The 23,436-nt window shown below is 58.8% G+C and overlaps 1 protein-coding gene across 1 annotated transcript in view; it reads left to right on the top strand.

Moving 5' to 3' along the window:
- Positions 1-23,436, top strand: part of NCOR2 (nuclear receptor corepressor 2) — a gene marked incomplete at its 5' end in the record, with an annotated part of 178,131 nt that overhangs the window by 128,296 nt on the left and 26,399 nt on the right. The window contains 10 exons of the mRNA XM_082007798.1: positions 555-697; positions 6,082-6,229; positions 8,726-9,281; positions 14,421-14,541; positions 15,467-15,704; positions 20,462-20,617; positions 21,211-21,350; positions 21,429-21,534; positions 22,250-22,354; positions 23,232-23,335. Coding sequence (XP_081863924.1) covers positions 555-697; positions 6,082-6,229; positions 8,726-9,281; positions 14,421-14,541; positions 15,467-15,704; positions 20,462-20,617; positions 21,211-21,350; positions 21,429-21,534; positions 22,250-22,354; positions 23,232-23,335 — 1,817 coding nt within the window. The remainder of the gene's footprint in view (positions 1-554; positions 698-6,081; positions 6,230-8,725; positions 9,282-14,420; positions 14,542-15,466; positions 15,705-20,461; positions 20,618-21,210; positions 21,351-21,428; positions 21,535-22,249; positions 22,355-23,231; positions 23,336-23,436) is intronic.

Here is a 23,436-nt window from a genome sequence, read left to right as displayed (position 1 = left end):
CTGAGCCCGGCAGTAATCCCCTGGCACGCCTCCTCCCAGCCCGGCACATCGCTTGGGCTGCGCGGCCGCTTCCCTGCCCCGGCCGTTCCTCCCCGGCCGTTCTGTGCTCCAAGCCCCTGAACTGCCTTGTCACCCCAGTCAAAAGCATCACTGGGGCACGGGCGGGTGGGAAGAGCCTTTGCTTTGTGGGAGAGACGGCGAGCTGCTGCCCCACGTTCTCCCGGGCACGGCAGCACCTCCTGCAGCCCTCCCAGGGCGAAGGGAGCCCGGCTCACGCTCCCGGCTGCTCGGTGGCTGGCTGCGACGTGGCTGCGGGACGCGTTTTGTTCCGGAGGCGGTCAGCATAATGCCTTTTTTCCCCTTGGAAAGAAAAACAGGCTCTCGTAGGCTATCCCCTGGCCTAGGAAGCCTTGCAGACGGGTGCTAGTGACCATATTGTTCCTGTGGAGTTTGGCTTGCGCAGAGGATGTTTCCCATCCCGGATGGATAATGCGGCCCTTGTGCGAGCATATCTGGTGTTAAACCCTTCTGCTTTTTCCCTCCTGTGACTACAGGTCTCCTTGAGCATGGGCGGAACTGGTCAGCCATTGCCAGGATGGTGGGCTCCAAGACTGTGTCGCAGTGCAAAAACTTCTACTTCAACTACAAGAAGAGGCAGAACCTGGATGAGATCCTACAGCAGCACAAACTGAAAATGGTGAGAGCCCCGTCTCAGCCCGCACCCGTAGATACTTCCCAGCCAGTGCTGGCATTCTTCCCACAGCTGAGGGGGGGCTTTATCATCTCAGAGTTAAAGCTCCGGGGACTGGGGAGCGGGGAGCAGCACAGGGAAGGGTTTTCCACCCGTCTGGCCCTGGGAGGTCTGGAGGAGGGGGAGCTGCTGCGTGGGAGATGCCTGGGTGTCTGGAGCGTGGCTGGTACGGGGGGAGATAAGGAGCAGGAGGAGGAGCGGGGCTGTGGTGTGTTGGCCGGGACGAGAGCTCAGTCCTGGCTGCGCAGATCCTTCGAAGCCGGCGGGGCTGTGCTGTTCCGCCCCGGGGAGCGGGGAGCCCCGCAGCTCTGCGCCTTGCCGGTACCGCAGTTACCTGGAAACCTGTCAGTTTTCCCCAAAGAAATGCAGGGGTTTCGGGCAGCGCGAGGAAAGGCTGGTCCCGACACGGATGTCGGTTGTCCTCGGGGCTGCGAGCGGATGCACATGTCTCTCCGTGCCTCGGTTTCCCCGTCAGAAGGGGCGAACGCCGCTTCTTCTCTGGTGTGCGGTGCGGGGTGAATGAAGGGCTTGTTTGGTGTTCTGGAGGTAGGACGGACTGCTAAGAGCAACTAAGGATTATAATTATTTCATTTGTAGAGTATCCTGGGGTTCCCAGTTTCTGGCTAATAGAATTCACATGGCTAAACCCCCAAGGGGGTTGCTTTGAAAATGCAAAGGACAATGTTCAATGCAGGAATCTCTCCAAGCAAGCTATTACAGCAAGAGTAAAAAGAAAGACAGGAAAACATTCAATGACTCACCCAGGAATTTAATATCCTAGTCAGTCTATAGGAATGAGAGAAAGAGAAGACATCGGTGATTCTTTTTTATTAATTCTTTATGCACAGAGACACTCCTGTGTTCCCATGTTTCACCGAATTGTTTTTAGAAACAAAGCAAACAAACTGTATAAAAGACCCCAAAACCAATATAAAGACTGGAATGAAATGTGCATCAAGCCCTCTGAATATAAAATGTTGCATTAGAAAGATATCATTGTTCATTACTGGGGAGAATCTGAAATAAGATCGTACAGCTTAGCTGGCAGTGGAGCCGGTGTATATTAATTTACTCTGCTTCCTAATGTTGCAGAAATTATATCACGGAAGTGTTTTTCTGCAGAACCACATTTTTCCCTGCATCCGTCCCTCCAAGGCAGCCGCTAGACTTCTCCAGTCTAATTGCTCACTCTCACTTGCAGTTTATATCAGCATCATCATTTTATTTTTTGAGCATTGGAGGCTATGGGATTCGGTTGTGGAGAAGAACAATGAACGTTCAGCTGTTATTTATTGTGCTCTATTGTTTTGTGGCAACAGCAGATGCCAGAAAGCTGAATAAAATGAAAGAACAACTGAGATTAAATTGCCATAGACCTTCCTTCCTGTCTCCTAAATATATTCACGAGCAAACCGAGCCTCCTAATCTCATGCTATATCCAGTAGTCGGCCGTGACCTCTGCGGAGGCAGCACGTGGCGAGGCGGCGTGGCATCACCTAGTTTTGCCGTGACCATCCCCAAATTATTCCCTGACCTCGCCACCAACAGCTATTGCTGATCCCGTGCGGGGAAACACAGCGGCTCTGCTTTTCTTCCTCTTACTTAATAAGAGTAAACTTAATTAGCAGATCTTACTCGTTTCCCAAATGGGGCTCATGAATACTGCAGCCTCCTCTTCCAGGAGGTGTGACTCTGGGTTTCGGCAGCGCGCAGGCGACTCGGAGGAGCTGCGGGGACGGGCACGGTGACCGCTGTGGGACGGGAAGCAGAGCCTGGCAAGGTCCCTCTGTCCCCGAGACGTGGCAGAGCGTGGTGCGGCGCAGGGCGTCCCCATTCCCCACGCTAGGACAGTGCTGGGTGGGATGGGGCCGGGCATTCTGGCAGCCCCTTGTCCCCTTGTGTGCTGAACCCCAGCTGGCCAGAGCCAGGGGGGGTCTGGGGGTGGAGGGGACCCTCCCTCTGAGCATCCAGAGCGTTAGGAAGAAGGGTTTGGGTTGCAGCGGGTGAAGGAGAGGTTCTCTCCCGGGGAAGGAGCACAGAGAGGCCGGGGAGCTGCGCGCGGGCTGTGTCAGCGCGCGGAGTCCCATTTCCCCTCTCCCCCGAGCTGCTCCGCGCTCGTGAGACCCTTCTCCAGCCCGCTCGAGGAGTGGAGTCCCACTGCAGTCCTGGCTCAACAGGACTGGGTGCCACAGGTCCTCGCCCTCCTCCCCCTGCAAGCCCCCCCCATGGATCGGGGTGTCCCTGCCAGCCGGCTGCACCGTGGGACGGGCAGCCCGTTACTGCCGGGGCAGGGTCAGGCCACCTTGAGGCTTCGCTTTATCTGCCCTGTTGTGTGTTTTGGCTTGGTTTCGCTGCCGGGCGGCTCGGATGTGTCCCAGGCATCGGCGTCAGTTAGCCTTGACCTTCCACACGCTGCACTCACTGATCTCAGCACTTAAGGAAAGCAGGGTGTTGGGATACACGGTGTCCTCAGAGCTGCTCTTCTTGCTAGCAGTTGGAGATTAGGCGCTGTCTTCACCGGGACCTCTTTGCTGTACGATTGTCACTTTGGTCTAGTGACTGCTGGGGCTTGTTTTGGCTTCTGCAGCGAAGATGAGCGAGTTACCTCCTGGGCTGGTGCTGGTCCTGCTTGGAGGATCAATCCTTTGGCCACCTCCAAGCAACATCTCTGCTGCAATTCCCTGATGGTTTTGGGTGGTGCTGGCTTCGCGCAGCAAAACTGCTGCAGGAGGACAGCCTGGTGGCCTCTTCTTCGGGAGGGTGAACGAGTCTACTTTGCCTTGGTGCAGAGCCTTGGTCTTGGGGTGGGGAGCTGAGATCCTCCTCACCATGGTGGGCAGAGAGGTCCTGCCTGTGGGATCATCTCTCTATCCCTTCCCGTTGCTGCTGGCTGTTCCCGCAGCAGAGCACGCGCGTCACTCTGTGGTTAGGCATAGTCCCGGCGTGGTCTCAAATACGCATCATTACGGCACACTGGTCTGGGACTGCCTGGTCCTGCTCTTAGCACAGGCTGAGGCCGATGCTGATGGGAGGTAGCCATGTCGGTAGCGAGGACTGGAAGCTGTTTTGGCTGTTGCTGCCACATCAGGTGGTGAGTGCAAGGAGGGGCCAAATTTGTCGGGACGGCTGCTCTCCCTGCGAGGCAGAAGGCCAGAGAGATGTAGCACCTGAGGGCTGGTGGCATCTCCGTCTCCTTCTCCAGGACAGATGGTGCAGGTGAACTTGAGCGGTGGGATGGCAGGAGGAGAGGTGGGGGAAGAGCTGCCCACCCCTGCCAGGCTGGAAGTCAGCATGATGGGGCTGGCTGGGGACCCGGTGCCTGGGAGGACAGCGCAGAGGAGCAGACATGGAGTGACCCCTCGTGCAGGGTTCGGCGTCCTCGCGGTGCACAGCGTGTCTCCTCAGTGGTCTTGGCGAAGCCGACTGCTCAAGTGGCACCAGCTCCTGGATGCTCCTGCAAAAACACCTGGTGGCAGGTAGAGAGCAGGGACCCCATGGATTGGGATAGCACCAAATGAGCATCAGCGTGGCCACAGCAAACGGTCCTGGCACCTTCCCGTGGCCTCGCTGGTAATCGCTTGGATTAAGGGGGAGACAGCTGGTCCCAGGCATGGCTCGCAGAGACTCTTCCATGCCCGCCGCAGTCGTGGTTAGGATCCTGTGTCAGGCGTGGCGGCCCTGTGGCTGCTCACGGCGGCAGAGCAGAGAGGGGCCCCTTCCCTGGGCAGGGTGCTGGGAGCAAGACTGCACGAGGGGGCCAGCGCCGTTGGCACCGTGAGAGGCGAGCTGGTGGCCTGAGCGTACCGCTAGATGCAGCCGGGATCTGCTGCCTGGATTTCATATCATCTTCCCTAAATACCAGCAGTGGCGTCTGCCAAGAGAGGGACCCACGGTGCCCCGGGGGCAGCTCGCTGCTCCACTCTGCCGGCAGACGCCGGCCCCCGGGCTCTGGCCAAGTAGGGTGCTGAGGCAGAGGCCGGTTCCCAGCTAATTCCCCAGCCGGGAGCCTGCTCCTGCCCGCGGCTGAGTCACGGACCCGTGAGTAAGAGGCAGAGAAGTCTTTGCCATAGTAACGTCGGCGCTTTGTCACCGCATTAGCGTGATGGGGAACTGCTGCTTCAGACAGAAACGTGCGGTTGCTGAATCGCTGCCGTGGCAGAGGCGCGAACGCTGGCAGTGCCGGGGCATCGCCGCCGCCGCCGCCAGGACGGGGCGAGGGCACCGCGGAGCCTTGCCTTCCTCCCGCCGCCTCTCCGCGCCTTCACAGAGCCCTTTCTCAAGTGCCTTTTTCCCCTCTCTCCTGCCCAGTTTGATAAAAATAGATCTTTGAGCAAGCAGCGTTTCCAAGCAAAAAGCAGTTGTATTTGTTTGTTTTATCTGGAAGTTTTTTAAAGGATTGAAAAGTTGAGGCGGGGAGAAGGGGGGAACAGCTCTTCCCAGCACAGAGATCCAGCAGCAAAGTTAACGTTTCCACCACGGCTTTATCTTTTCATCCATGTAAATAAACGTCCTACACACGTCATTCGTGTGGGGTTTGCAGGGAGAGCCGGAGATGATGGGCCTGTTCCTGCTGGTAATATTTACTCAAGCAGCGAGAGCAGGAAACAATCGCAAAGCCAAGACTTTTCCTTTAGGCCGGTGGGAGGGAGCAGCTGTCCGTGCCCTCGTGGCTGTGGCACGTGCCCCGGTGAGCGGGGATGGGGCTGTCCCGGGCAGGACGGGGCACCAGGCAGCTCAGCTTCGGGATGCCGTGCCACATGGAGCGTCCCCACCGCCCACCGGCGACAGCCTCCCCGGCACGGGAGTCAAAGTCCTTTGGCAGCGCCTGCCGTAGGGGACACGAAAGCTGCTGTGCGAAAACGTTGGCCGGGCCGTATCTGGGGCGTCAGCTTCGTTATCTGCAGGTGAGCGTCGGGCCGCAGCCGCACGCGTTCGCGTAGCTGGAGGTAGTCCCTGGAAACGTGCAGGACGAGCACGTCACGTGCACGTAACAAGGGGACACGGGACCACCGGGCTCTCGCCAGCACTGCACCGGTCACTGCTGCACGCACGTCCTTTGTCCGTGCGTCGGAGGCTCGCTGCCGCCTGGGGCCGGGGCTCCGCGTGGGGGTCCGTTGCAGGGCGGTCAAAGTTTTTTGGCCAGGTGAGACCATGCTGCCGGGCTTCCAGCAGGTCTGGTCCCGAGGACTGATTTTCAGAGGGTTTACCCGGGGGACCGTGGCAGTGTTAGCATCCCTCTCGGCCCTTCCAGCAGGACCAGGACCAGCACTGTCTGCTCCCCATCCCGCTGGGCCTTCCTTCTTTCTCACCGTCCTCTGCCTCTTCCCCAGGAGAAAGAAAGGAACGCCAAGAGGAAGAAGAAAAAAGGCACCGCCGTTCAAAACGAAGAAGCCGCCTTCCCTCCCGCGGCCGAGGACGAGGAGATGGAGGTGTCGGGGACGAGCGGCAATGAGGAGGAGATGGCTGAGGAGGCGGAAGGTGAGGCGTCTCGGGGGCTGTGGTGCGGGGACGTGCTCAGCTCTCCAAGCTTTGCTGCGTGGTCGTGGCGGAGGCACGGCCTCTCCCGGGCTGCAAATGTCAGCGCTCCCGGGGGGGTCACGTCTGTCACCCCAAAGCCACACCGAGGTGTCAGCATCCCGTGGCACGAAGCGCTCATGGCATTTTGGATGCCTCTGGATTTCATGCTTGCAAGGAGTGCCCTGGATCAGTGCCTCCTCCCGTGTCTGGATGGATGGATGGTTATTTTTGGGAGCCCTTTGGTTTCCAATTTCCATCAGCGCACACTCCAAGAGCACCCAGCTTACCGGGGCCTGGCGCGCTTGTGCGCTCTTGTAAATCATGTTTCGTTATGTTTTCCTCCAAAGGAGGGTCCCTGCGCGTTTGTCAGGGTTAGACAGCCACCACAGTGGGTTCCTGAGGAGCCTGGCATGGGCTCAAGGAGGGATGACCCACTAAGGTTTGTGTGTGCCCATCCCCGTCCCGGCAGGGCATCGCTGCCGCTGCTGCCCCGGGCAGCGGAGCCCGTGCTGCCAGCGAAGGCAGGGGAAGCCGCGGTCTCCCACCGGTGAGGCTGGTGTACCTTGGCGGGTCTCTTCCTCCTCCTTTCCCTTTTAAGGCAGCGTTTTTCTCCCTCCCAGCCATACCAAAGAAAGGAAACAACTTGAAAGTGACAATTTTCAGCTATTTATCGCTTAGAAAGCACGGCAGCAAGTTTGGAGAAAATGTGCATAATTTTCCAACAATAGCCCCGTTTGACTTTTGTCAAAGTAATTTAATAACTTAACCAGCACTGCTGGCACCACGCTGGTTCCTGGCCTTAGCACCCAGGCTAATGGGACTCGAAATGGGAAATCTTTTCAAACCGTCCTTGCGAGTGACTCATTACAAGGCAGATCCCAGGTAAATCTTTGTGCGAGGTGATACGTGACTCAGAGGCGCAAAGTAAAAGGTAGTTATTGCTCTTTCTAAGAGTGCCTGAGAGGAAACAGTGTATTTTTGGGATTAGAGACGGATCTCTTGACATGCTCCCGAGCCTTACTCTCCAAGCCTCATCTCTTGTTCTGCTGCTGGGGTGGGCTACAGAGCTGAAGAAGGGGCGTAAGCGGGGGTGAAATGTCGCGGGCGCAGAGGTGCCAGGGCACCGCTAGGCACAAGGTGGCTGCTGCCTCCGGGAGGACATTTGGGGATGCTCAGGCGATAGCTCGGGGTCAGGGGGCCATGTGGCCGGCCAGGGAAGGTGGGGAGGATTTGGCGTGGGGGTTACGGTGTAGACCGTGGATTCGGCACCCGGAGGGAGCACGCTGGAGCCTAGAGCTAGGCTGAGCCTGGGCCGAGCCACTGTTGGATGTCTTGGTGTGGCCTTCAGAGTAGCACCCAGTGGCGGTCGGGGAGAGTTTGGCCAAAACGTGCTGTAAACCTCGTCCCTGGGTGGGGGACGGGACACCTCGTTGCTTGGTTGCAAGTGAGTAAAGGTCGGAGAAGGCCGAGATTCCTGACGAGTGCGGCGCGTTTTCCTGCCGAGGAAGGATGGATGTGCTCGGATGTACGGCTCTCGGGACGCAGTCCCCCTGTGTCGCTCATCCTGCCGGCATTTGAAAGCTGTCCTGTGCTGCTGTGGAGAGAGACAAGGAAAGGAACGTGCGGGAGGAAGCCTTTGGGCACGAGCGTGAGAGCCGTGTGCGGCGGGGACGTGCTGAGATGGTACCGTGGAAGTCTCCTGGGTGCTCCTGGCCCTGGACGTGTTTGTCCGGCGAAGGCTCGGTGGGAACGATCCTCTCCCCAGCTCCACAAACAACCCCTCAGTGGGACCTTCCTCTGCAGCGGTGCATGGACACTTGTGCGTCCAGCTCACTTCAAGCCATTGGTGGCAGATTTGAGAATGATCTTTCCCTTGTAATAATTAACCCGTCCCGCAGCACTGCCAGCACTTTGCTTTTGCCGACCCTGACCTCCTTTCTTTTGCCACTGTTGGCTTAAATAACAACAAACGGGCGGTGTTTTGGGATGGTCCCCAGCTTCCCTGGGGGTGGCAGAGCCAGGGACACGGGCGACGTAAGTCAGCGAGCAGGGTGCCAGCGAGGTGCCTGGCCCCGGGGGAGCAGAGCTGATCCAGAGCCACGGGTGAGAGGGCAAGGAGGGAGCAGGTCCTGTCCTGCAGATCCAGCCAACAGCCAGGGTTTTCCCTTAAAATCCAGCTTCCCAGTCGCTCCATCTCCAGGCTTTTGGGCATGTGGTTTTGTGTTTGAGTGGGGATTAACAACACAGTCATTGTGCAGGGCAAGCAGAGGCCCCCGGAGCATCCCTTGCTTAGTAGGCTCTGGATCCGGGGATCCCGGCGCAGCTCTCCCAGCCCTGGGATCGTCTCCCCCTCGGAGGAACGAGGGCGTTCTCCTCCCATGGGAGGGGGCGGAGGCAGCGATATGGGAAGCGAGAATCTCAGGCTGATCCTTATTTTTATTTCTTCCCTTTTCTCAGCTGCAGTAAATAACAGCTCCGACACCGAGAGCATTCCCTCACCGAGGCCCGACGCCAAAGAAGGAGGCGAAAACGGGGCCAAGGCACCACCCGGGCCGGGAGGTGACTCCAGCGCAGAACCAGCAGTCAAGTTGGAAGAGGCTCCAACACTCCCCGACGCTCCCACCGCTCCCTCCGCCAACCCAGCTCCTGCCGCCAGCCCTCCACCGGAGGCAGCTCCCGAGCCGCCCAGCAGCGAGGAGAAGGTGCAGGAGGACCTGGTGGTGGACGTGGTGAAAACGGAGGAGCCGGAGGAGAAGGTGAGCGAGGAGCCCTGCAAGAGCGAGGTGAAGAAGGAAGAGAGCGAAGACAGCCAGGAGAAGGACAAGGGGAATGACAAGAAGGCGGAAAGCGGCGTCAGCGGCGGAGGGACAGCAGGGACGGAGGGGACGCCCAAGGCCGAGAAGAAGGAGAGTCACAAAGGCAGTAAAGGCCCCGGAGTGAACCCCGACAGCGACTCCAGTGCGACCTGCAGCGCGGATGAGATGGACGAGCAGGATGCTGTGGACAAGAGCAGGTAAGAGCAAGGGACAGAGGTGGGCAAGTGCACGGTGCGAGGGCCGGACGAGCATCTCCGTTGTGTGCCACAGTGCCCACGTGCGCTTTCGTGAGCTCCTCCTTGGGAATATCACCGCTCAGGCGCTCCGCAGGCGAAGGGGTGTGCCCGGCTGTGTCCTCACATGGCCGTGACCCTTTGGCCACCACTTGCACAATGGGCAGTGCGATGTCCCAGCGTTCGGGTGCTACTGGGCAATGGCCGCGGGCAGGTGTTGGGTGCAGAGCTGCTGCGTCTGCGGGTGGCAGCCTGCCTGGGTGATGCAGTGGAGCGGGGCATGCCCTCGGGGACAGTGGACTTGTGCAGAGGCGCAGGCTGGTTTGCCAGCATCGGGGTTGGGAACAGTTGCTGTCTGAGTTGGCGCTAGCAGGCGAGAAGTCACGCCAGGGACATGTTCCCGGCGCGCAGAGGGGGCGGCAGCCGAGGGTCCCACCTTCATGGGTGGCTCTTGGGACAGGGAAGGGAAACACTGGCCTCCTCCTTGGAGAAACATCCTACTCCCCTCCCGACTTTTCCCACAGACCCCTCTCCACCCAAGAGCCTCACAAATGGGGCAAGGGTTTCCTGTTTTTTAAAGAATATGTATGAATACATGCATCTTTGTAGCGCTGATTTCTCTAATGGCTCCTGCTTCCATCCACACTGGCTCCTGGGCCAGGTGGGCTCCTGAGGCCGCCCTGCACGTAGGGACAGCAGTCCCTCCCCGCCTCGGAGCTGGGCTGGGGCCGGAGGCTGGTGTCTCACATCCAGCATCCTGTATCCCGCATCCCGCACCCTGCATCCAACATCCCTCCTGTGGGCTTGCGGGGGGCAGTTTGGCAGCAAGACGAGTGCTGCCAGGCCGGGCAGGCTGTACACTGTGGTCGGGGCTATTTGGAAAAACAACTGAGCAAAGCAGCGGGACGAGGCAGTAGGGAGCCATTGTGCATCTCCACCACTCCTAACAGCCTCCGCGCTTCCCCTGTGATGGACGCAGGCGCCGGTGGGCGAGTGCTGCTCGTCCGCGCTGCCCCCCGCCCCAGGGGAGCCGCCCCTCTCGCTGCCCAGCAGCTGGAAGCAGCGCTGACGATGCCGAGGGGTGGTGCGGATGGCGCTGGCCCCAGCCCCACGGCGGGGCTGAGGACTCTTGGCTGCAGTGCTCCTCTCCGGCAGTGGACAGAGTCCAGCACCACCCCTCCCCACCCTCTCCTCCTTCCCAGACGGGAGAAAACCTCCTAGCAAGGGAGAGTGAGGCCAGTGGGGCTGCTCTCCTCAAGTTTAACATTAACCCAACTGAAAACAGGATAGCAGCGGCTCGTACTGACTTCCCAGCAGCAAAGGAGCAAGTCGTCTTGGGAATGACTTTTTCATCCCCGGCTCCTCGCTGAGTCAGCGCCTATCTCTCTTGTCAAACAGTTACCAGCTTCCAGGAATATTAAACATTAAACAGGCGTCCCGCAGTTCCCGGGCCACTCCTCTTATCCGGTGTGGCGGTGAAGCGCGGGTGATAGCAGAGCCTGCCGGCACAGGGAAGCTGCAGCCGATGCCAGCACCTGGCACTGCCCAGCCCAGGAGCCCCAGGAGCACCCACAGGGTCGGTCTGCATCCGGCTCAGAGGTTTTGGCACCGTTTTGCTCCCAGCAGGGACTCTGTGCCCTTCCCCGGTGTAGCTTTGCTCCCTTGCATTGCCGCTCGCGGGCGGTTGCTGCAGCCCTGCTGCTGCAGCGTGACTCGCGGTGAGCAGGATGAGGCTGCCGAGACGCCGCGTGAGCCGCCCCATCACCGCATCACCCGATGCTCGCCCGCCCACCCACCCAGCGCCGGCGGGGCGTGGGTGCTCTTCCCTGCGCTTGTAAAAGCAGCGAGCTGCCCGCGGCATCTCCCAGCAGGGGGTGGGGGGTGGCTGGGGTGTCCCTGCAGTGAGAGAGAAGGGGTGCGGGGATGGCCTGGGACATGGGGGCAGCTTTTCTCGGGTCCTCCTGTGGTTTGTACTAGCAGGGACAAGTCCAGGATAAGGAGTCGCATCCTTAACTCATCAAAGCTGAAGAAGGCAGTTAATTGTCTGTGGTTCCGTACCGCGTGTGCTGCGAGGGCTGCTGCTAGCGCTGCCAGTGCTGCGGTTCAGCAGGTCGCACCGGGTGGGGACGCGTGAGGGAGGCCGCGCACCGTCACCCGCTGCGGACCTGCAGCGCAGAGGAGACGCCTTCCCGTAAGCGTTGCACCAAGTCACCCCTGTGCTGCACATCCCGGTCGGTGGCTCAGCCGTAGGTGCAAGGGCTGTGCCGGGCCGGTGCCGCGCTGGTGCCGCGGCCCTGGCTTAGGGGAGCCCGTCGGGGAAATCTGGCGGCCGTCACCTTTGCACAACCACTGCCTGTGCAAGGAATTGCATTTGGCTGGATCATGTATTAGTGTGTCGGCTTGTCTGGCAACAAAACCGGTCCCCGTCTCTGTGGCAGAAGGTGAAGGAGTTTGGGGAGCACGGTGTCCTGGTCACCCCCAAAGCCTCATGCCTGGGAGGGGACGTTTCCACGCTGCCGAGGCTCACCCATGTGTCTATCAACCCCTTCCTGCTCCAACCCTCCCGCCATCCCTCCCAGCACCATCGCCCATGTTTAGGGACTGGTGGTTGGGTTTGGGAGGGCCTGGGTTGGCAGTGGGTGGATACGAGATGCTGAGGGTTGTTCATCCAGTGCCTTCCGGAGCAAAGCACCCAGCAGTCAGCCCTGTGTCCGGCGCAAGATCTGCTGGGAGGGACATAATAAATGGCGCAATTTGCATATTGATGAATTTAATACCGACTTTGGCTTCCGAAGCATCAGGATCCTGGAGGGCTTTAGGAAGCCTGAGGATCCTAAGTGTACTTAAAGGCACCTTAAGGGTGCTTAAATGCACCTCTGCAATCGCTACGTGTGCACAGGGCGGCTGATGGGGCGGCTGCTCTGCCGGGGGCTGCCAGGGCCGGGGGGTCCCCGCGTGCTGATCCAGGTTGCGGGCCTCTGGAAAAGGGAGCTGTTTAGCTATGTGTCCCACAAGAACGGCTGCCGAGGAGGAGAGCAGCGCTGAGCGCAGCCGCGGCTGCTGAGATCTGTCCCGCGCCACTAGCGGCAACAGTGACATGGAAGTGGGCCAGCGGTCCCCCGTCTGTCACCTCCCGGTGGGCGCCAGGACCCGTCTCATCTCTGGGGTGACTCGTTACCAGCCTGGCAGCGCCGGCATCGGGGGCGAAGTGGCAGGAGAGGAGCTCATCACAGGCACCGGGAGCTGAGCCGGCGTGGTGCTGCCGGCCTGCGCTGGCTGCTCTGCCTCCTATATGAGGCTTGTCCAGAGAAAAAATTGACCTTTTTAAAAAAAATTTTTAAAAGATTGGCTTCTTTTGGGCAAAATTGTGGCCCAAGGTGCTGGAGGAGTGGGGCCAAGACTGCAGAGCATGCTGTGAATATGGGGTCTCCCCAGCTTGGCAGCCCCAGAAGAGCAGTGCTGCAGCTCAGCATGACGTGAAGGTCTTGGGAGCAAGGGCCGGGTGCCCTTGTCCCCGGCCACGTGTCTCAGCAGCCTTTGGGGCATTGCACCCTGCCAGGAGCCCCACTCCTCCACTCCTGACTTGACAACACCCACGCGGCTCTGTGGGCAGACGCCATTGCGATTATTCAGGGAGCAGCTTGGATTTGTTGTCCCTTGCCTGGTCTCCCCAGGGTACCCAACCGGAGCACCCCGGTCCCAATCTAGAGGTGGGTCCCCTTCCCCTCCGATGCCGGGCACTGTGCAGAGCAAGGGCTGCGGTGGTTCCAGCACCATGATGAGTTTATTACCCGCACATGGCCCCACCACGCTTGTTTATTCATCCAAGGGTGAGCATGGGATGACCTTGAAATTTATAGGCTGAAGAGAGCAGTGAAATAACAGCTAAAATAAACAAATGAAGCTGTAAAGCTTGAAAACTACAAACTGGCTTCAACAAATTGGAGTTGGGAGAGAAAGCAGAGATGGCCTGGAGAGACGTGGTCCCCGGGGTCTTGGCATGGACTCAGGAGCTGGACACACCGAGGCTTTGACCCATGGGCTTTGCCCGCCTGCATCCCCATCCCATTTCAGTGGAGATGCTGTCTGCACAGGGGCTCGGCGTGGCCCTCCGAGTGTCTACCAGGCAACTCCAACAGCCAAGGGAAGGGCAAATGGAGAGGGCGCAGGGCTGCACAGGCGCTGGGCTGAACACCAAATCCCATCCAAATTCAGGCTCTCGTCTTTCCAGTGATCCGAGCGCCCCAGCCGCATGCATGTTGTTGCTTGCCCAGGGTTTAGCACCTTGATAAAAGACAGTCCTTGAAGAGGAGCATTAGGCTGATCTCGAGTGCTGGGCGAGCATCAAGTGTGAGCTCTGGAGAGTGGCCCAAGTGAAATCTGAACTGGTCGCCCTGCTCTGTAACTGCCAGCTCCGGCTCTGGGCTCCAGTTCTCCCTTGGGTTTATTCTGGACAACAGCAGATTTGCTAGAAATAGTTAGCGTAGGGGATGAGGGAAAGAGGACTTGAGAGCCTCTTGAGCTGGATGTAATGGTCTTGTGTTTGAGCACAGAGCCCCGCAAGGGTTGTCTTCTCTGGAAAGCAGGATTTGAATCCCATCCTGCTTTTTGCCTCCCTTCAGCCTCATCATCCCATGGCAAAGCTCCCCGGTTGCTAGCTGGGCATTGCTGGGCTGAGCTGCGTTCCTCTCTGTGCCTGCTCTCACAGACCAAAACAACCCGGGGACACAAAGGTCAAGGTTGAGACAACTCTATAGCGGCTGTGGGTCCCCTGTGCTTTGGGCAGCATGCCAGATTTTCCTGTAGAGCAACCTCCTGTTGGACAAGCATCCTCATGGTGGGTACTGAGATCTTTGGAGTGGTAGTTGCCATCTAAAGAGGTTTGGGGCCAGGGCAGCAGCTTGTAAGGCTGGAAGCGCAAGTGCGTGATGCGTTCAAGAGCCCGGATTCCCAGCAACAAGCGGCGGTCCAGCGCGCTCTTCTCTGATGGAGAGGATGTTCTCTAGGGTCAGCAGCATAAAACGGGTGCAGGGCATGGGGGAGCGATGGGACGTGGAGCTTGTCCATGGCGTTGCCCGGTTGACGTGCATGCTTTGTCTCCAGGTTGCTGTCCCCCCGGCCCAGCCTGCTTAACACCGCCAGCGATGCCCGGCTGAACTCCTCGCCGCAGAAGCCCCTGGACCTGAAGCAGCTGAAGCAGCGTGCTGCTGCCATCCCTCCCATCGTGAGTACCCCGCCAGAGAGGGCCGGGACCGGGAGCGTCAGGGTTGCGGGATGTTCTCATCCCTGCGGATGGTCGAGCTCATGGTCTGCAGAGCTGTGCCTGGGCAGCGCGAGCCCCGCAGCAGGCAAGGTGCTCTCTGTGCAGAGCGTGTTCCCGGCTGCTGGAGCGGCTCTGCCAGCAGCACTTGGATGTCCCTTGAGCTCTTTTCTCAGAAAGTCGTGGGAGGTCTGGACAGAAAAAGCTTCTCATTGCCACAGGACTGCTGCCTCCCGTTGCTTTAAAAAGCAAGTGTGCACCTTCCCAGCCCTGTGCTTCTCTTCATCTCATGTGCTTGAAGGATGCCAAATAAAAAGCATTTATGCTCTTTCCTCATCCAGAAGCTCTGCTTGGTCCCCCTTTTTGGCTACCCAGCAGCCGTGTACTGAAGGAACATGTATTCTCCGAGGCTGACGGTTCCTCCTGGTGCAGTGGCTTGGGCTGTGACAAAAAGCACCCTGGTATCTCCAGGTTCAACACCAGAGGAGCAGCATCGCGGGGTGGGCAGGGAGGAAATCCCTGCTTTTGGGTTTTGAGTGCTCAGGGAGGACCCTTTCCTGATGCTCTTTCCGTTTCCCATGTTACAGCTTAAGACATGGCTCTGTAATGTACCTTCTGGCAAAAGCTACAAGCACTTAACTATAAATTAGGGGTTTTAGACAAGGGAAGTCTGTGGCTCTCCTATAGTGTCCCCAGCACAGAGCTGATGCTCTTTGTTGTGGGCTTTTTTAATCTCCTGTGGCTGGTGAGCTTTGGAGTCTTGTTCGGGCTGGTAAGACTTGCAGTGATAGTGCGGGGCAGGTGCTTCTCGTAACACCTTGATGTCTCCAAGACTCTTACGGATGTCAACAGCACATGGCGAGTGTCACCAGCTCTTACTGCTTTGCAGATTTCCGAAGGTTTCTCCGAGGGAATATTGCAGAGTGGAAGTGTGAAGCCTCAGGTGCCTCCCCATGCCTTGGCCCTCTACCAGCAGCAGATCACGAAAGCCCACGAGTCTGCCCGCGAGGACATGCCCCCGAGCAAGCTGTCGCAGTCCCAGCAGCAGCAGGCTGAGAAGGAGCAGCAGCAGCCGAGCAGCAGTCCCAGGGGAAAGAGCAGGAGCCCCGCGGTCGGTGACAAGGAAGGTAGGAGGGCGCGCGCATCGGTGCGTGTTTATCCGCGCAGAAATGCCCGGTGTGTGCAGCTGCGTGCAGCCAGCAGCTTTCCTCCTCTTAGGTGGAAGCTTGCTTCAGCCCATGAAAGCTCTTTAATAGCATCTTGAAGCAGGACCAGAGAGGCATGGCTAATTTCCCATGTTCATTAGACAGTACATCATGTCTCATTGAGCCTACAGCAAACACCGGGCCAGTGTGGAGCGCCGAGGAGGTGAAGATTGCCTTTATTAGCGTCTCTGCCATGCACTTGAGAGCAAAGGGGCTTGGAGGCATGCCAGGGCTCCGGGTACAATGGCTCTTTTCTACCTTGCTGGCTTTCTATAAAGAATGCTTTTAATGCTCAGCGGGGACCATTATTTCATTTAAAATCAATGCTAATACTGTGACTCGGAGTCCAAAGGTTCCTGTAAAGATTCCCAGTGCTTTCTCCCCGGAATGGCTCTGATGTGGTTTGGCTGCCTAATGAGCAATTCAGACTTTCCCACCGTAGAGCATCTGAAGCGTTATTAGCTTGAGCACCTGGGGATCAAGGTTAAGGAAAGACGGGAAGTCCTGATGAGACCGTCCTCTAAATGTGTTTTTAATCTGAGCGTCAGTGTGTTCCAGTTCAGAGCCTGAACTGGCCCCTCGTAGCCAGCCTGCGGTTCAGATGCGTATGAAGATGAGACGCTGTCACCAGCGGCATGATCAGAGGAGCAGGGAGGTTGGGCTGGAGGGGTGCGATGTCCCTCAGTGCTGCGTCCTGCACGGGGATGGAGAGGGTTGGGGTGCAGCTGCAAAAATGAACCTGCTTATGCATGGAGATGGAGGGTGGGGGAGACTACCCTGACAAGGCAGATCTGCACTGGCACCTGGGCTGTGATCTTTGCCGGAAGATCGCTGCACTAGGTCACCCCGCGGCAGCCAGGATCCTACCGGCCCGCTCTGCGGCGTCCAGGCCCAGGTACTTATTCTTCAAGCTCTCCTGTCCCTCTGGACAGAAGGATGAAGATGAAGGAAGGATGAAGGATGAACTCTTGGAAGAAGAGTTGGTTGCTGGCACTTGGCCAAATATTCTTTAAACAATAAATAGCACTGTGTGTGCATCACACCTCCAGAATGTTTTGCATATAAGCGAGGAAGGTGACTGCTCACCTTGACAAGAAAGGGAGTTCTCCCTGAGTCGCGGTGTTGCCACCCACGAAGTCCCGTCTCCAGCTGACCTCGTCCTGCTGTGCTCGTGTTCCCAGGCGGAACAGTTCCCCCGCAGCTCTCCCCGCCGGTGGCAGGTAATCAGGCTTGATCTCTTCCTGCACCGTAATCCTGTGCAGATCTGGTCTTGCACAGCTCAGCTTCCTCATGAGCTGGGTGGCACGGCAGTGCTTGAACCCGGAGCTCTGCAGCGCCGGCGTCCCAGTCCTGCAGCTCCAGCTTCCTCCTGGCCGCTGGAGGATGAGATGAAGCAGATTTATGAGTTAGGTACAAGGCAGGGTTTAGGGGTTGGAGATTAACCATGCCGTTCTGCAGCCTGTTGGCACCGTTACTAAATGCGAGGATCTGATGCCCAGGTGAATTTTTTAGGTCTTTGTTCTCTGCAAAGAGAGATGATACGAAGCACTCTATCCTCTCCTCTCACACCTCTGTAGTGCTCTGAATCTTCCATGTTAATGAAATTAATGATGCCTCCCTGTACCCCTGCAAACATCTCCGCAGGTCTTGGGCTCCAGCTGTGTGATCTCCAAGCCCTGCGGAGCTGTGCATGCGTGCTGGCTGCCAGCGTGGGTCTGGGCTACACATGGACCCTAGGGAACCATAGGTCTTCTCTATTTGTGGTGGGAATGTGTCTCCCATTTGAAAACTAGCAGGTTTGTGATGAGAGTCACCTCAAGGGGAGAAATCAAGCTCCCCAAAGCCCTGATTTCAGTATGGGTATGGACTCGGGCAGCTGCTCAGTGCCGTCTCTGCCTCTTGGAGCACATCCCGGCTGTGGATCAGGGGTTAGGGGGAGACAGGCAGATGGTCCTGGCAAATCTGTGTACATCCCTTCCCTCCCCTGCTCTCCGAGGTGTCCCAGTGCAGTGTCGGGCGTCCCGACTGCAGATATTGTGCTGCCACACCACCTCTACGTGGACCTCACGTTAAACGGGAGAGTCCAGCACAGCCTGCAAAGAGAGAGGAGAGCAGCCCCGTGCCACCTTCTCGCAAGGGGCCAGCTCTGCCGGAGCAGGTACTCCCGTTCCTCCCCTGCTTGATAAGCGAGCTTGAACTCTTGCGGCCGCTCCAGAGATCAACATCCTTCACACCGCTCTGGAGCCGCCTCGGAGCCTCGCACACATCCTGGCCGAGGCGTTGGCTGCCTCGCAGCCACTGGCTGGGGCTGCGTCAGCCTGGCGGGCGGCCAGCCGAGCCGTACCTTCCGCAGCGCTGCCCTCCCCTCCCCTGCCTTCCAAGACGAGCCCCTAATCGCGGGGCCGGGCAGAGGCGGGCAGCCCTGCCCGCATCTCACCGACAGGCAGACGGATCGCTTTTCCCATTGCTGAGTCGCCGTCGGGCATATCTTTGGTTATCGCTCGGCGGTTTGAAAGCCAGCGGTATGTTTTGTGTTGATTTAGTTGTGTTTCATTTGGCCTTTGTAGGCGATGGGGAGCCAAGAGCATTAATTTGGATGACGGATCATATAAACTCTGACTCCTTCACTCCCGTTCCAGGGATTTGATAAACGGTAATAGGAACTCTCTCTTCCCCGCGTAAGTGCTATTTTATCAAAAGCTGGCTGAGTTATAGCCACCCTCTAATGCGGGGGCAATTAGGAACTGGCCGCATTTCACAGGCTGGAGAGGCAACGCAGGGGAGGGGACGGCTCCCGCAGGGAGGGGAGGAGGACGGGGCTCTCCAAGAGCCATCCAGGGTGCACGTAGCCTTGGCTGACAGTGCCTTGTCATCGGAGAGGACCTTCAGCCGGGACATCCCAACGCCGTTGGCCCCCACACGAGCAGAGTCCAGCGGGGCTGAGCTGAAGGGCAGAAAATCAGGGAGTGTGGACGTGCCAGGGACCCTCCGTCGGTCTGGAGGACGTGCCTGGGTTCCCCCGTACTGGCAGGACGAGGAGATCCCCTCTGGAATCCAGCATGGGGAGAGAAGAGGCTGCGGTCCGGCCGCGCCAGGCTGCAGAGGCGTGTGTGCCTGGACGCCTCTGCCTGCCGATAATGGATTTCTTCGCTCACTGAAGGGACAAGAGTAATCTCCCAGCTTCTGAGTACACTGAGCACTAATAATGATAATGCAGTAAAGCCTCATTAAATTGGGCCTCTGATAATCTGCTTGCCCTATTATTAGGCTTAGCAGGATTCAGGCATCTATTTTTATCAAAAATAGATGGTTAAAGACTGGGTTCGTTTGCGATTGCTATTGTTTACTGCCCAGTTTCTAATTTCTGGTCAGTGCGACATTATGCAGGTGGGTCTGGGTAAGAAGGGCAGTGCAAAATTAAGTGTTTTATCGATTACAAGCAAATCCTACCAAACCCGCCTGTAATCCATCCAGAAAAGGCTGTCTCATCCGTCTGCTCAGCAAAGCATGAGGATGCGCTTGGGATGGGGCTGATGCAGGTGAAGCCCCTCTTTTCCCCGGCACCCGGCAGAGCGTGGCAGGGTTCAGGCATCCCAGCACGGCTCCTCCATCATTAGGCACTTCTTGGCCTCCCATCAGCCTTTTTATAGCCAGGGTGAACCCAGCCTGGCATCCAGGATACCCTGAGTCAAATAATTTCAGGAAGCTCCTGCTCTCAGCCCTGGTGCCTTGCAGAGGACCAGAAGGCCGCCCCGCTCCCCGCAGAGGCGTCCGGTTGTCCCGCAGAGCCCGTCTTGATCTTTATTTGCCTTTGACAGTCTCGTACAGTACGGTTGACCTGGGTGTTCGGAGAACATCTGGTCACTTCAGGCACCGCACGTTATTCCCCTGCTGTCCAAGAAGCTGATGCCTTTATTTCTGGCCACTTCCCACAGCCTGCAAGTGGTTTAGAGCCAGCAGCCGTCCTTTAAGAGCGGCTGAGCTTTCATGTCGTGATGTGATGCGGGCATGAGCTTGTTCCCGGCATGCCGGCGCGTGGTGATCCCTGGCAGTGGCCTGGGGCTCCCTGGGTGCCCCGTGCCCATCTGCACACCGCAGACCGTGTTGTCGCCAGCGAAGCGGTGCTTGCTGGGGGTCCCCAGCCACCGGAGGGGTGCCGACGCTGGTGCCTCTTGGCTTTAACCTCAGCGAAGGGTTTGGCAGGATCACTGTTAATGCCCCCAGCCCTGCCATGGCGGCTGATGCGGAGCTGTGGGCACAGGCGGGGTCTGCCCGGGAGCGGTTTGCACGTGGCCGAGCCCTGGCGAGGAGCTGGACCCTGCACTCGTCCCAGTGATGGGCTACACGCCCAACATCGTCTCTTCTGAGCGGGGTGGGATGTCCATGGTGGTCCCGGCTGGCAGCGGGCACCAGCAGCGTCACCGGCATGGATTTCTGTCCTCCTCGCTGTGCTTTAAGCATCTGAGTTAAATGAATGCCGTCAAATCCAGGCAGTGACACTGAGATGTTTTCGTTTTAGTCCAGCTGGGGAGCTCAGCCCTCGGCTCACGACCAGGTCGGGCTGAACTGAAGCCGCTTCCCATGCTGGGAGCTGGCTCTGGCTTCCCTGCCCGAGCCCGCAGGGGCCGCTCGCCCCGGGGGCCGCTGAGCAAGCTGGTTGCTTTCTGTTTCCCTTGCAGAAAAGTCCGTGCATTTCTCAGCCATCGCAGAGGCTCAGAAGCTGAGTGCGGAGCCGACAGCCGCCTCATGCTGGCCGCCCGTCCTGTCCTACTCCCGGGATGTGATAAAAACCTCTCCCCAGGCGGAGCCCCACTTGTTCCAGTATAACCCACCAGGCAAGTAGAAGCTGCCGGCTGCGTGTGTGTGCCCTCCGCCCTGACCCGGCGCCGAGCACAGAGGCTGTGGCCGCAGCCAGCGTCGCACGTGGCATTCTTCAAAGCCAATGCAGCTTTTTGGGGAGGGGGTGAGAGGGAGGGTTCAGCAGAACCTTCAGCTAACACCTTGCTTTGGCCCGGCACAGAGCTCCCTCGCTGCTAGCGCAGCGGTCTGAGGGCGGCCTGGAAGGTCTCCCAACTCTGGCCAGGGCGGGTTTAGGGACACGGTTTGTCGCAGGACAGCGTGGGCACTCCCTACGCTGCTCAGGGTGCGAAGTCGGGCAGGTTTCGTCCCCCTGTGCGCTGTCCCGCCCCGGCCGGAGGGCAGACGAGTCAGGCGCAGAACATTCTCCGGCTGCAGAGGGGACGAAGCAGTCATTTCAACTATTCCAGTCCTTTCCAGAACGATCGTGTGACTTGGATCCTAGTGCAGGCTCACAGCTGGCCAGTTCACTGCACCCAGCCTCTGCTCCCTCCCTTGCCCCGTGTCTCTCCGACAGCCGCTGCCACTCTGCCTTCCCTTGGTCTTGCTAATGCTTGTGTTTTCCACACAGGACACCCCATCCCGCTGAACCTGCATGAGAGCTCTCGCTCGGGGCTGCAGAGGCTAGCGAGCATCTCCAATCCTCCTCCCCTCATCTCCTCCACCAAGCACCCCTCCGTGCTGGAGAGACCCGTCGGATCCATTTCCCAGGTAGGGTATTGGGTGTGAGCGGTGCAGACGCCTTGCAGGGACCGGCAGCCGCTCCTGACCTCTCCTCTCGCACCGCAGGGCATGCCCATCCAGCTCCACACGCCCTACAGCTCTGAGCACGCCAAGGTCCCCATCGGCTCCATTACCATGGGCCTGCCACTGACCATGGATCCCAAGAAACTGGGTAAGGAACCGGGAGGCGAGTGATTCCTCACGTGCTGCGAGAGCGGCGGGGAGCGAGCTTGCCGGCGGCGTAGGGGAAAGGAGGAGGACAGGACGTGGCAAGGGAGTGCAGAGGGACCTGCTAAGAGGATGAAAGGATTAGTCCATCGGGAGAGCAAAGACACAGGGGCTAAATTTGTGCAGTATAGGAAAGCAGCAACTCGGTCAGGGACACATCCCAGCCTATAAATACCCTCCGGCTAGTGCTGTGATCGAAGGAAGGAAATATATTGCCGCTCCCCAGGCCGGTGGGATAAAGAGTAAATGGCCTGAGGTGAACAAAGAAAGTGTTTAGTCTGCAGATTTGGCAGCATTTCTTAACAGCAGGAGGGATTGGGTGAGGGACCAGGTCTGGGTGGGGAGGGATACAGGCGCCATTGCCCACTGTGTGCGGGCCCTGTTACAAACCAGCGCTGGGTTTTCAGCGCCAGCTGCGGTCCCGCTGCGGGCAGCGCCCGGCGGTGCCTTTGCCGGGGCGAAGGATCTGGCTTTGCTCACCGGCGATTGCCTGTTCAACCGAGCGCCGCGGCCTCGGGGAAGTCTGTCCCAAAGCGGTGGGGACGCAAAGGCGCCGAGGAGGTGCCGACCCGGAGCTGGCAGAGATGAAAGCCTCGAGCAGCCACGGGCTGCGGCCCCGCTCCCTGCACCTACGCTGATACGTGGTTAATGTTTTCCAGTGCCTTTTCCTGGAGTAAAGCAGGAACAACTTTCTCCTAGAAGCCAGGCCAGCCAGCCAGAAAGTCTGGTTCTGCAGCCGTCCCAGGAGGGCTCCATCCTGCGGGGTGAGGAGCTGGGGCTGGGAGGCGCGTGCCCCGGCTGCGGGAGGGGAGGGATGCTGCCGCTGCCAAGCCCGGCAAACGCTGCGCTGGCCGCAGCTGCCTGGTGCTTCCAGGTTTGATTTCTGGGGTTGTGCCCCGCCGAAGGGGACTCTTCGCCCCTTTTCTCCGGCGTTGCCAGCAGGGCGGTAGATACGTCCGTACAATGTCTCAACGTTTCTAGCCATGTCCCCAAATCAGGGCCTCGGGCATTGATCCTGGTAGAGGTTTTGTGTTCGAGGGGCACCCCAAAATCTGTTGGTTAAGACAAAGCGAGACCTGTTTAAATGCTATTAATTGGTTTTCAGGCTCTTCACTGTTGCTGCTGCAGCTGGGCAGGGACCACATTTTGGTTAAATGTAGCCCTCCCACGTTTCTTCCCCCATTAGCTAGGCGGAAGAAAATAGATGCAAAGGTGTTGCTTTTAGGTGCAAATTCTGGTTTGTGAACCCCCCCAGCTAAGGCAGTCGGATGCAGGGAGCGCAGTGGGCTCGCCCCACCTGGCACAGATAACACACGGATGAACTCAAACCACCCCGAGCTGCATCTCGCCAGAGACCTGCTCCGGTCGCATCGGGAGAGGCTGAGATAGGCCATGCTTTCTCCCAGGCCCGTAAATCTGCCCAGCCCCTCCACAAAGGTAGTGGGGAGCTGATAGCTTCAAAATACTCGTTTTTTTCACCTCCCACCCCCACGCTCGTCGGGCTGGGTCGCACCTCCAGGGCTGGGAAGGAACGGACTTCAGTACCTGAGCTTGCTAGAGACTGGGTCGAGCCCTGCGCGTCGTCAGGTTTTGTGCTGGGCGGCCGATCCGGCCCCCGCTCACTGGGTTTGTGTCCTACAGGTACTTCCCTCAGCTCTGCCTCGGGAGGGAGCATCACCAAGGGAACGCCCACATCCAGACCCCCTCCGGAGTCGCCCATCACCTACCGAGGGTCCATCACGCACGTAGGTCCCTCGTCTCTGGCGGGTTTTGCTTCCTGGGTGCTGGCGGCTGCAGCTGGCCGCGCTGGCCGCGGGGACCAGGCGACGGCGGGGCGCGCCGAGCC

The sequence above is a fragment of the Phaethon aethereus genome (assembly GCF_964289735.1).
Source record: "Phaethon aethereus genome assembly, chromosome: 17".
Classification (NCBI taxonomy): Eukaryota; Metazoa; Chordata; class Aves; order Phaethontiformes; family Phaethontidae; genus Phaethon; species Phaethon aethereus.
This window is presented reverse-complemented; position numbering and strand designations above follow the sequence as displayed.